The 13,096-nt window shown below is 34.6% G+C and overlaps 2 protein-coding genes and 1 pseudogene across 2 annotated transcripts in view; 1 reads left to right on the forward strand and 2 right to left on the reverse strand.

Moving 5' to 3' along the window:
- Nucleotides 1–2,716: 2,716 nt before the first annotated feature.
- On the reverse strand, nucleotides 2,717–5,244 carry LOC105139774 (Calcium-binding EF hand family protein). Its single transcript, XM_011046373.1, has 6 exons — nucleotides 4,749–5,244; nucleotides 4,486–4,588; nucleotides 4,327–4,392; nucleotides 3,507–3,668; nucleotides 3,299–3,395; nucleotides 2,717–2,839 (listed from the first exon to the last, which is right to left on the reverse strand). Exons 1-6 carry the CDS (start codon nucleotides 5,242–5,244, stop codon nucleotides 2,717–2,719), a joined length of 1,047 nt encoding a protein of 348 aa, XP_011044675.1.
- A 738-nt stretch (nucleotides 5,245–5,982) lies between these two features.
- Nucleotides 5,983–7,181, forward strand: LOC105139826 (luminal-binding protein 4-like; annotated as a pseudogene).
- Nucleotides 7,182–8,627: 1,446 nt separating this feature from the next.
- ACBP2 (acyl-CoA binding protein 2) overlaps nucleotides 8,628–13,096 on the reverse strand; it is a 4,980-nt gene continuing 511 nt past the window's right edge. Inside the window, exons 2-7 of the mRNA XM_011046436.1 lie at nucleotides 12,837–13,096; nucleotides 12,113–12,218; nucleotides 11,899–11,999; nucleotides 10,515–10,606; nucleotides 9,708–9,805; nucleotides 8,628–9,209 (exon numbers count right to left, since the gene is read on the reverse strand). Coding sequence (XP_011044738.1) covers nucleotides 9,039–9,209; nucleotides 9,708–9,805; nucleotides 10,515–10,606; nucleotides 11,899–11,999; nucleotides 12,113–12,218; nucleotides 12,837–13,096 — 828 coding nt within the window. The 3' untranslated portion in view covers nucleotides 8,628–9,038. The remainder of the gene's footprint in view (nucleotides 9,210–9,707; nucleotides 9,806–10,514; nucleotides 10,607–11,898; nucleotides 12,000–12,112; nucleotides 12,219–12,836) is intronic.

The following is a 13,096-nucleotide window of genomic DNA, read 5'->3' on the forward strand; positions in this document are numbered from 1 at the left end:
AACATAAGATAAGTTGATGTTGGGTTAGTGTTTGAAGCTGGGGCATTGGTTGATGTTGGGGTAGTGTTAGTGGATGAAGCATTTTGATTTAGATGGTTTTCCATCTATAATTAACAATTATTAATTATTAATATTTCTGTATGTTGAACTCAAAACAACAGCCAACAACAATGAAGAACTCAAAAGAAATTAGCTTCAAACAGTATAAAAACATAGTAATGTTGTAGTAACACTGTAACAGCACATATTAAAATCAGATGTTAAATCATAATAAATCTTCTAACCAACTATTATATAAATTATTCATACACATATCAAATATGATTTTTATAGAATAACTTGCAAACGAAAGGAACTGGAGAGAAGCAAGAACTACAGGTGTATATATGCACATGCACATGAGACAGACACACAGAAAGAGAGTTTCAAGTTGGAAGAAATAAACAACTGTATTTCTGTAATTGTCTTTTTGAGATTTTAGAGATGTTTTCAGCCTTCTTTTACGATCCTTTCTAATGAAAATGAACTAGAACAGAGTCATTATACAAGTATAACCCACATACAAGTATACATTATACAACACTAAGCAGAGTCAGTAGATGATATTTTTTCTTAATAATTCACAATTACTAATTAATGAACATGTAGGTCAAAAGATAATCATGTGAACTTAATTACATTTTCAACTTTTCTTTATTTTTGCTCATGTTTGGCTTAACCATGTATATGAACTTCAGAATGTCATTAGTATAAACCTTGTTGGCAGTTCCAAATTCCAATCTACCAGCGAGAAAGAAAAGAAGGGAAAAAAAAGGACATACTGTTTGCGATTGATCGTCTTCTGAGAATCTGAGACAGGGACAACGATTCCAATTTCCTTTCCAGATTGTGTTCTTTCGTCCACCTTCATTTTTACATTATTTAAAATAATTAACAGTTTAACACATCAAAATAGAAAAATAAAAACAACATAAAATCAACAAGCAACAATTAATTAAATCTATAATTACATGACAAGATTACCTGAGCATCGTGAGCGATGTAATCGGCTTTGATAGAAGCGATAGATTTAAGAAACTCTGAAAGTGGTAACAATTTCACCACCTTACATACACAACGGTTTCTTTTGAGATTTAAAGAATAGTCATTCGAGAATAGTCTAAGCTTATTTATTGGTGAAGAGGAGGTGATTGTTAATAGGAGGGGGCGGGGGTGGCTGTTAATGGGAGAAGGGGTGATCGAAGGGGGCAGCTGTGTTTGAGAAGTGTGAATAAAAATTGAAAGGGTTCGAGGGGAGGGGGCGGCTGTGTGGACTATGAAAGGAAAAGAAGATAAATTGATAGTGCTAGGGTTGTTGAAACTTTTAGGGAAAGTATTAAAGTAATGACTAAGGGAGCCAGGAGGACGTGGCTTGTGATATGAAACCAGGGAAAGTATTAAACTTTTAGGGAAAGTATTAAAATAATGCCTATTGCCTTGGTTTTTTTTTTTTCATTCCTAAACTGAACTGGTTCGGTTCGGTTTAGGTTAACCAGTTCAAGCACACCAAAACTGTAAACAGAACCGAACCAGACATTTTTCTAAATATTTTAACCGGTTTAATCGGTTTTTTCTACCGGTTCGGTTTTTTTGGTTATTTTTTTTTCGGTTTTCTCGGTTAAATTGGTTTTCCGGTTTTTTTACTCACCCCTAGCCATGACCCTATCCTTAATATTTTCTCATTTGTTGTTTGTATTGATGAACAAAATCGATAGACTTGCTCATTTTGGACATATATAGGAAGGATATGAGAGTTCATCCCTTGCTAATTGAGCTATCAGAAATAATTATAAATCACATCATTTTGGATGAAATTTTTTTTTAAAAAAAGCACTAAGATAATATCATTTTAAATAAAATTATTTTAAATTGATAAGGTCTTATCCAAATTTATTTTTATTAAACAAGTTATAAGATAATTTATTAAATTATTTAGATTTAAATGAATCAATATCCAAAACAATTTAATATAAAATATGATTTACATTATAATATTATATTATAAGTTAACAGATTAAAAAATGAATCGATTTGGTCATGTCAATATATTTAAGAGAGACAAAGGGGTACAATTTTTCTTTTTTTTGATAGTGGTATGGGTATATGTATATATATTTTTTTTGTTGATTATGATATGGGTGTTCAAGTTAATTTATTCTTATCTTGATTAATTTTTTAAAATTTTAAAATTAATAATTATATAAATTTTTGGTGGTTCTAGATTTATAGTACTTAAATTAATAATTTCTAAAAACTAAATTTTAAATCTAATCAATTAAACTATATCTTTCAATATTATATATATAGGTACATCTCTTGATTGGGTAAAATGTAGTATCAATAATAACATGAATTTAACGACAACTGCAACATGAAAACAAAGAAATTATATAGCCTTATGCACAAGTTTCGTTCAAGGAAAAGAATGAATAAATCTTTTTGTTGGTAAACTAGATCGATGCACCATGCTATATAGACTTGCTAGACAGCATCGAAGAGGATATGTTGCTGGGCAGCCATGCGAGCTTTTGCAAAGAGTGAAAAAATCACCACGTACCAGATTTCAATTGCTCTTCAGAAGCATAAAACTTTACATGGTGGTATCGAGTAACAAAAGAAGAGAGAACTTTCCATGGCGACCGAGCTGCTACTTAACATCTAATGGATGATAGAACATTTACAGTTCTTCATGGAACTCATCGTCATAATCTTCATCGTCTTGGAAAAACGTCCCATAGAATGTATATTCATGATTCAGCATTTCATCTATGGATAAATAACCATCTCCATTGTCATCAGTCTGGATCATGAAACAAAAGCATCAATTACAAATTGTTGTATGCATATTCATGAAAAACTAAAAAAACATGAAGGAATAAAGTAAAACCAAAACTCTTCGAACCAGCTAGCTAATCCAAAAGAGACTTATTTTTTATCTATGAAAAGCTAGCCACAGTTAAAACCCAGCTCACCCTAGCAAATCAACCCAGTAACTCATCATTCTGGGAGCTAGCCCAGCCAAATTTCTTGTTGAGTCAAGTAGAAGTTACCCTAACAAACCTAATCTGACTTATAATCCAATTGACATGGTTAAACTACAAGTGGTATCATGCTTGACATTTTATAACAATGTGCTTTCAACTTCTTTTATAAAAAAGTTTTAATATAATACTAGATTAATTCAGGTTAATTCAAGTCTTTATAATCGAGTTGGATTTTATGAATATAAATTTAAAGATCTTCATACTAGCAAGCATACCTCATGAATCAAGTAGCTGGTGTAATGCTTAGCATACGATAGTTCTCCAGGCTTGAGGTACGGGATCATTGGTATTAGCTCCTCCTCCGACAAAAAACTGAAAACAGTACGACATTATATGAGGTTACATTAGCCGATCGACATGAATATTGATTAATGAAGAAAGGAAGGGGGAAATGTTCTTAGGGCAAGAGATGAATTAACAGACTTGTCTTTGTTCGCATCAAGCTCAAGAAATTTCTCTTCTGCAGTGCGAACTGATCTAGCTACATTAGGTTCAAATTCTGCGTAGCTCCTGTAATTACCATCATAAGCGTACATAGAGAACTCTGCTAAGTTGAGTTTCCCATCACGATCATCATCCATCCGCCTGCATCTTCAAAGAAAGATATGCGTTATATATATATATATATCAGCATAATTAAATTAAATTTTGAAGAGGTTGGTCTGGTAGTTGAAGAAGGAGTGTGTTTTTTTCTTTTGCCATTGAAGTTCAAGCTGCCTCTAGCCAAACATTGAGAATTAAAATCCTCTAATTCCGACATGCATAGCCTTTTTTTTTTTATTTATCCGTAGTGGGTTTGGTTTGTGTTCGTCATCATGGTATTTTTTACAGTTTTGTTTATGATTTGAAAAAATAAATTTTAAAAAATTATAAATTATAACTCAAGTTTTTATCATAATTTGAGAGTAAAAAAATTCTAAACAATAAAAATTAAATAATTTTTATTGTCTCAATTATATTTTAAAGGGTGTTTGGTACTCTTTTTACTTCTATTTTTATGTATTTTTTAAAAATATTTTTGACTTGAAAAAAAATATTAAATTAATATTTTTTAGTATTTTATACTAATAATTTTAATATACTTACAAGGAAAAAAAATTATAGAATCAACTTACTGGCCAGCAAGCAATTAAGAAACTATTAATAAGAAGAATTAAGAAAATTATAGAATCAACTTACTGGCCGGCAAGCAATTAAGAAACTATTAATAAGAAGAATTAAGAAAATTATAGAATCAACTTACTTAAGTTTCTCTCTCAAAATCCATTTTTGGATATCTTTATTGGTACTATCTTCGGGATGCAAGAAGCTGCATAACCAGAATGATTTCTGTTAATCAAATTTCATGAACAATATCAACCTCCAAATCCGGTAACCCTAAACAAAAATAAAAATATTTTACTTGTTAAACTCATCGAAATCTAGGGTTCCATTTCGATCAACATCTGCATTCCTAAATTGTTGCATCCACCATCCCGCTTCACCATGCCCCGTTTCATTTCTCTCTATCAAACACAAGGTGACACACAGCACAATCAAAAACATTCATTCACGCATAATCAGCATGCAAAACCCAATTAACCACAATAATTATATATATATTTTTTTAAAAAAAATTTCATGTATCAAGAACTGATTATGAACATGTATACGAAAATTTTTCACCTATATCTTCATTGGAAAATTGAGGCAAATATTCCTTGAAATCAATTGCTCCATCTCTATCCTTGTCCCGAGATTGGATTTCTCTCTGTGTCCTGTAAGCTAAGCGTTCTCTTGCTTGCTCAACATTCCATGCCTCTAGCTCCTCGAAGCTGATCAACCCATCTCTAGGTTTCTTGTCTAACAATGGGAATAAAACAAGTAACCTTAAGGTAATGTTTAACCTTCCATCATCACTTAGATACTCATCAGAATCCTCAACCTCTTTGGCATAGCCATTGTTTTCCAAATTTATCGTTTCACCCTCGCCGGTGTAACCTTTTTCCTCGGCAAATCTCTGCATTTTTACAACTAATGGATCAAAATCTGGCATTGAAAATTTGGAACCAAGACGGCGGTTGAGGCCAGGCGTGGTACGACCGTGGTTGTTGATGGGAGAAAAGGTTATGAAGATAATAAAGGCTACGGTTATGAGGACATAAACCACTACCCTTCCCATTTTGAAGCAGCAGAGGAGCTGGTTGTTAAGTCAAACCAGAGAAGATTGTTGCATAAACAGACAAAGAGAGAAAGGGTGCTGATTTTTTTTTCTTTTTCTTTTTTTGCTCTCATATTTTCTATGGCTTCTCTATTTGGAGGGGAAAACAGTTATTAACGGTTGGTTTGGAATAAATTTGCTATGTTCTGATTTCTGTGTAGCATTTTTCTTGCCTCCAAAATAACTTGAAACGATTAAGAAGGTTATTATTCTATAAAAAATTGTGGAATTCCAATCTCCAAAAAGCAATATTTTGTACGTGGGCATGTTTCTTATCAAAATTTATGAGACAGGAGCATAAGTAATTTACTTTTTGGTTAGTCTCTCACGATTGAAGAGATAAATATAGAAGAGATAGAAATATATTTGAAATAGAGACAGTAAGATAAAATAAATATATTTATATTTTTTGGAATATGTTAATTACGGATAGTTGTAATTTGTAAGTTAATGATTGCCCAAATTTGTGTGGTTTTAGTTCGCTTAGCCCATAAAATTATTTTAAATTGGTGTTAGATGAAATTGTGCATGTCTCAATTAATTTTATAAGTATTTAAATTAATAACTGTATAAATTTTTAATAACAAATTTAAGTTAATAATATCTTGAGAGCAAACCCGGTACACTATAATTCTTGTGTATTCTTGTTTATGTGTGTGATGACTGTTGTGTGTGATTGAAATTATAATCTGCGTTTGTATGTGTAGTTTTGGTGACATAGAGGTTCGAAAGGACATGGAGCTTTTTCCATACAAAATTGTGAACAAGGACGGAAAGCCTTACATAGAAGCCAAGATTGAGGACGAGGAGACCAGGGTTTTCATTCCTGAGGAGATTAGTGCCACGGTTCTTACAATGAAGAAGGAGACAGCCGAGGCATTCTTTTGAAAGAAAATCAAGGATGCTCTTATAACTGTTCCAGGTAAAGCAATCATGTTTTTCAATTCGAGGGAAATTTGATTTGGGATTGATATATAGTATGGTTGAAGGTTGAATTTAGTGATCTCTTTGTTAACCCTACAGCTTATTTCAGTGATGCCTACAGGCAGGCAACGAGGGATGCTGCACGCTGGTGTTGTTGCCGGTTTGAACATTGTGAGGATTATTAGTGAACCAAGAGGCGCTGCCATAGCCTGTGGCTTGGACAAAGGGTGGTGAAAGGAACGTTCTTGTATTTGACATTGGTGGTGCACCTTCGATGTCAGTATCTTGACCATTGATTATGGCGTTTTTGAAGTTCTTGCCACCAATGGAGATGCTCATCTGGGAGGTGAGGATCTCGATCAGAGAATCATGAGAAATTAATTAAGTTGATCAAGAAGAAGCATGAAAAGGACATCAGCAAGGATAACAGATATCTTGGAAAGCTAGGGAGAGAATGTGAGCGCGTCAAGAGAGCTTCGAGTAGCTAGCATCAAGTACGTGTGCAGATTAAGTCTCTCTTCGACGGTATCGATTTCTCTGAACCACTTGCCAGAGCTAGGTTCGAAGAGTTGAGCAGTGACCTGTTGAGAAAGACCATGGAGCCAGCTAAGAAGTCCATGGAAGATTCTGGATTGGACAGGAGCCAGAGTGATGAAATTGTTCTTGTTGGTGGAAGCACTAGAATTCCCAAGATTCAACAGCTTCGACGGAGAGGATCCCAACAAGGGTGTAAACCCTGACGAGGCTGTTTCTTATGGTACTTCTGTTGGATGTGGCACCACTTACTCATGGAGTCTTGGTCTCCGAAGAGGATTTCTCTCGACAGAAAGGCCCTCGAGTGGTTGAATGACAACCAAAACGCCGAGAAAGAGGATTATGAGTAAAAGCTGAAGGAGGTGGAAGCTGTATGCAACCCCATATTCACTTCTGTTTATCAGAGATCTGGTGGAGCTCCTGGAGATCAAAGGTGAGGACGAATCTAACGATGTTCTTTAATTTATTTTTTTATTTTTTTTTCCCTTTCTGATACTTCATCGCCAGAATAAACTGTCAGAACCCTCACCACTTATTTCTATAATTAGGTAGATTTGATTCTCCTAGTGTTATTGCAAGATTCAACTCTTTCGCAATTAAGGATTGCCCTTCTGGCTAAGTGGGAAGCAGTACTTCTCCTGAAATATTAGACTCGAGTTGAAATTCAATTCCATGCTTGACGACATATTTGGTTTGAACAAGGAATCATCATCGCCTCTTACAAAACCAGTAGACTTCTGGCTTAGCTTTACTCATTATATCTCAGGTTATAGTCCGACCGTTGATCAATGTGTGAAACAAATTGAATTCAATCAGGAATTTTAATAGAATTTTATTTTTAAAACCCTCTTAAGTATTAAAAGTTGAATTTTAAAGAAAATTCAATCTTTAAAATTACTACAAAAGTAAATCAAGGGCAAATCCCTCTGAATTACAATTCAAAAAAGAAAAAATTTAATATTAAAACTTACCTTTCTAAAATACCCATCTAACCCTTTATTTTAAGTCATTTAAAGAAATAAAATGAAAGTAATGAGGATAACATAGAAAACAAAAAACAATGATTTTTTTCTCTTTTAAACATGTGAATTTATCTTATTTATTAATTGAATTCAATTATAGTAATAAAAAATTATAGAAAACAAAAAACAATGAATTTTTTCTCTTTTAAACATGTGGATTTATCTTATTTATTAATTGAATTCAAATCAAACATTATAATTGAATTCAATTATAGTAATAAAAAATCGGTTCCAAACAACTTGTAATCTCACGAGTAGCTTACAGAAACAATGACAATTTACCTAAAAATTGTTCCATAATAGATTTATTTTTACTTATTCATCAGCTGAAAACAAAATAAATAGAGGGTACTTTTGCCCCAACTATGAGATTTCATAGAAGCCTCTCATTATACTCAAAATGCACATTCTGGCATGTTAGCTAAAAGACTTTACATGATATCTTCAGATTTTTGGATATTTTCAACAATTTCAGATTTTTTTGATAGTATAATTCCATGAGTTATTGTAATTTATTCGTTAAAAAAAAGAGAGAATAAAATCAGTACTCAACACCTATTTGTGTTGAAGCAACAGGCATGGATCCTTGACTAGGAAACCAGATGCATTTGAGCTATGAAAGTGAAACAAATGATCCCAGCAATAGATTTGAATCGAGAGAACTGTCTGAAAATGTCAACGGTCAAACACACAATCCTTCACCAGCAAGAACCACGCTGACTTTGATTTCGAATAACCATTAAACATTATGATGAACAGAGACAGATTTGAAACTGATAAAACATTTTCTTTCTTTTTTATGGAAAATAACAAGGCAGTCAATTTTACAAAGAAAATATTTCCACCATTTCACGTCTTTGTGCCTTTATGGCGAGAAACCCAATCCGTTTTATAATTCTGGGAAAATCACAAGCATATACAAAATGGTTCCTTCTGTGTGTGATACACAGAACTCGGCAGACATACGAGGATTTAAAAAACATGATGAGGCTTGCAACCGAACTATAAACCGATCATTTAATGGCAAAGAGGCATAGCATATCGCGTGTCATTTAACGACCCTCTAAACTCAACCTTCATGTTTTTTACATAAACTACGTGAAGGGAAGAGAAAAGTAAACATGAGGGGCCATGGCAGAGAACGTGATGTCATCAGTAAATTTGTTGCTAAGATGAACAAAGTTCAAAGGTTGTATGTAGTCATATACATCTGCGGGGAATTTTTCAAGAAGACTAATGGGGACAAACCATGAAATAAACAGGCAGCCGGTCAGTCTATGCCGCGGGGCATTGAAGGCAAGACCAATCTGACTCACAGAGATCATGGGCAGACTGCCCATCGTTGTCCTTCGCATCTGTATCTGCATTTTGCTTCACAAGATATTCAGCAATTGCTTCTCTCTCACAGACAGCAGCATAATGCAGCGGGGTTTGGCCTTCATTATCCTGCCATTAAAAAAAATTGAATCATTAGCAATTATCAGAATAGCAACAAAACAAAAAGAAGAAAGAATCCCCTTGGCAGCTAGCCATAAAACATAAGGCAAATTTTAAAAACAAGTTTACAAAAGCCGTATTCGCCCAAAGAACCTATGGCACCAAATAACTTTTCTTTTCCTTTCTTTTCATTTTTTTTTTTTTTTTTTGTGCAGAGGGAGAGATATCAGGGCGGACTCTGTCTCATATTAACCGCCTGAAAATGGTACCTAAAATCAACAAACACTAGAGAATGTGGGCAAGGAACAATGATTTTAAAGACCCCAATAAGGAATGCTCATTTCTAACTTGAGATAGAAACTTCAGAAATTAAAGCAAACCATAAAGGGACATTTATAACATTAATTGCTTCAAAACTACAAGTACTTTGATCTGAAAGATATTTGAAAGTAATAGTACCAGAGAATTGAAGACACTTCAAAAGAGATGCCTAAAACATCTATTTACCTTTGCATTTATGTCTGCATTCTTTCCAACAAGCACCTCGGCAATATTAAGATGACCACGATCTACCGCCCAATGCAAAGGAGTCCGACCCTCACTATCTACAATAATCACAAATGCTTAGAAGGAGCTAATCATCTCTAAAGCCCCTAGGTTCACATGAAGGTCAACAATAAGCTACGAAACTTTGTCCAAATCCACGCTTTTGATGCACAAGTACAGCACAGGAAACACAAGGAGAGACATAAAATATGGAAGTACACTGTTCATAATACTAAAAAATCAGCAGAAGCAAAATAAAACATTCTTCATTAAGTCCTCCAATAAAAAGCATATATGAAAAGTCAGAACATCCTTCAACATTGCAGATAGGTCTCAATAAGTTTGATTCCCAAAAAAGCTTGATGGATTTTCATAAGTGCAAGACATCTCATTGGCTTGAGGAAAAGAATAAGCAACATGCAAAACAGGGAAACGAATAGAAAAGGATGCCATTGTGCATGTTCTAACACATGATATAGTTCCAAGTATTGTAAAGCATTGCCTAAACTACTCAATTTGCATATGATTGCATCATTGCACGGCGCCTGGTATTGATGATGCTCTGGCAAGTATAAGCTCAATAATGACCCATTAAATTGGACAAGCATGCTCAAAGGCTATATTCAGCAACAGCTCAATTTGCATATACAAGTAGCACCCAAGCAATCAAGGTGAAACCGTTAGGCATGGCATCAATATAATATCATTCACTTATTTCAGTGTCAAAACACGTGACTGGGGAAAAGAGCAGACACTGGAGAAACGAACCTTTCAAGTTCACAGAAACACCACCATCAATGCATTTGATCAAATTATTCACTTCTCCTTCTCTGGCAAACGCATGAATGGCATCCATTTTCCTGAAAACCAGGAATAACAGACCATTAAGCTTGTTTTGGGTGGGCCTATGATTAACATTTAGAAAGATACCCTTGATGAGGGTACCAAAAACATGTTCACTAAATAGCATCTACATTTTTAACTCATTGTTGACATTATTCAAGCAGACATAGACTTCATAATGGAAAATGTCTCAATAAGAAAATGCACATGGTATTTTTTTTCAATTGAATGTTGGGCAATGGACTTGGCACTTATTTATGGCATAAAGTCCATTAAAACTGCAAACCTGTAAAATGGAGCATAAATCTCCTTTCTTTTATGCTCTAGTGATAGAAAACATTTTATTAACATTCCTATTCATTTGATGAAATCAAATAGGACATTTTGCTTGCATATTATGGATAATAATAGTCATGAATGCACCAGGATTTTAGCATCAGAATCAATAAGCTGAGATCATAAAAAGAAATATTGTGGATTCTAAATTTGCTTAGAAAAGAATTTTGACCCTGCCACATGGGAAAGGGAGACCAGGAAATGTCTTTCTCCAGTTGTGTGGTTGTGGGAATGTACTTCAGAGTTTATCCATTGCAAATTTTCAAGCACCGATCAAATAAAAAGCTCAATAAAATCAATCCCAAGCATGATAAGTTCAACCCAGATCTAATAAATTTACGCTTATCCTCAAGCAGGTAGCTAAGAAGTCAAGCATTGGCCAAATATGGTTCACTGTAACAAAATTACCTAGCTTTGAAATCATATTAACTCATGAACTAGAATTATAAAAGAATTCCAATCCCAGTGCTGAAAAACAACATTTCTGTCAACCATTTCCTAAATTAGACATCAGGGGATTCGGAACAACTGGATGCAGCACTAGAGTGCTCCCACTCCACACTAAAGCAAAGACCCCTGCACCTCACTTTCAGTAGCACCATCTATTAGACATTTATAATTTCCCCCAAAACAGTCTCTCATCGCAATGTATGGTACCATTATAAATCAGAGTAGCTAACTAGGTGTGAATACAGTTGACAATGTGTACTTGAAACAAAAAATTTCTCAAGGAAACCTGATCAACATTTTACCAGATATTCCACCAAGACTCGCAAACAGGAAAAATGACATGCCATGAGATTAGAGCCAAAGAAACATTAACTTTTCAATACTTTCTACATGCATGCTAGCATACAATCACATGAAGGTCCTGGATACCACTCTTGGAAAGGTGCTATTTGAGTGATCATATGAAGACCTAAAGGTCCGCAGATTAAGTAGACCTTCCACATAGAAGTTAAAAAAACCTTACAACTCTGTTCCTGATTCCTCCTCATAGACAAAAGTGCTGAAAACCGGTCCCATTGGTCCTTTGCCATCCTTGCTCGGTCCAACACCATCTCTGTCTTTGCTCTTGTATCATCATTGCAAGTATAAAATAACAAGGATAAGTCAAATGAAAGAAAGTACATTTACAGGACAGGGCAAAGAAAAGGAAAAGGTTAAATAAGAAAACTAAACCTCACCATAGCTGAACCAGAAGCCCAGGTAGGATACAGCTCTGTAATAATATCAATGTACTTCTGCATAGCATCTTCTGGTGGCATAGCACCCAATTTCTGCCATGCTTGCCTGGTATAAATCACCCAAAGATTCAAAATCAATCAGCCACCATACCTTCAGATAAAAAACACAACATTCACCCCCATCAACTATGCTGGAGAAACTGACATGCCCGATTAATAAACAAACTAAACAATAACCAGAATCAACTAAAAATATCTTCCAAAGAACCACCAACACATAGCTATCCTTTCAAGTAAATATCACGAGAGTGCTGCGCTATCATTAGCAAAACCTTGAAGTAAATCTACCTAATTTCAAATACTTGAATTTCACCTCTTTTCATCACAAATTCCAGTCACACCCTACTATATACACAAACAAACCCATCCATTATCCATCTAGTTTAAAATACCCATTTGAATCCCCTTAAAAAAAACAAACACATAAATAAACAAGCCCACATGCTTACCAAAATCCAACCCGCCCACACTACAAGCAAATTACATAAAAATTGAACTTCCTTAGCTGTTTCTTACCTCCAGTATTAACTTAACCTCCTAATCTAACCACATTAAAACCCTAAATTACAATTCCGATTAATCCATCATCATTTCACCAACTTGTTACTTACAAAAAAAAAAAGCCACAAAATGAAAACCCACTACACATAATTCGAAAAATTACCATTTGGCACGGGCAGTCATTTTGAGAGCAGAAGGAGGCGCGCTAGTACAAGGACCTTCAGTAGCAATCTTATAATACCCATAAAGCTGCAACTGCAAATCACTCGATACCTTCAACGAAACCCGATCCGCCGCAGCTGCAGCCACGAATGCCGTAGCTGCACTAAACATTTCATCCAATTCCGTACTCTCCACACCTTCCCAATCATCATCATCATCATCACCACCACCACCACCACCACCACCATCACTCCCTGATGC

The sequence above is a fragment of the Populus euphratica genome, unplaced genomic scaffold, assembly GCF_000495115.2.
Source record: "Populus euphratica unplaced genomic scaffold, PopEup_1.0 scaffold97.1, whole genome shotgun sequence".
NCBI lineage: Eukaryota > Viridiplantae > Streptophyta > Magnoliopsida > Malpighiales > Salicaceae > Populus > Populus euphratica.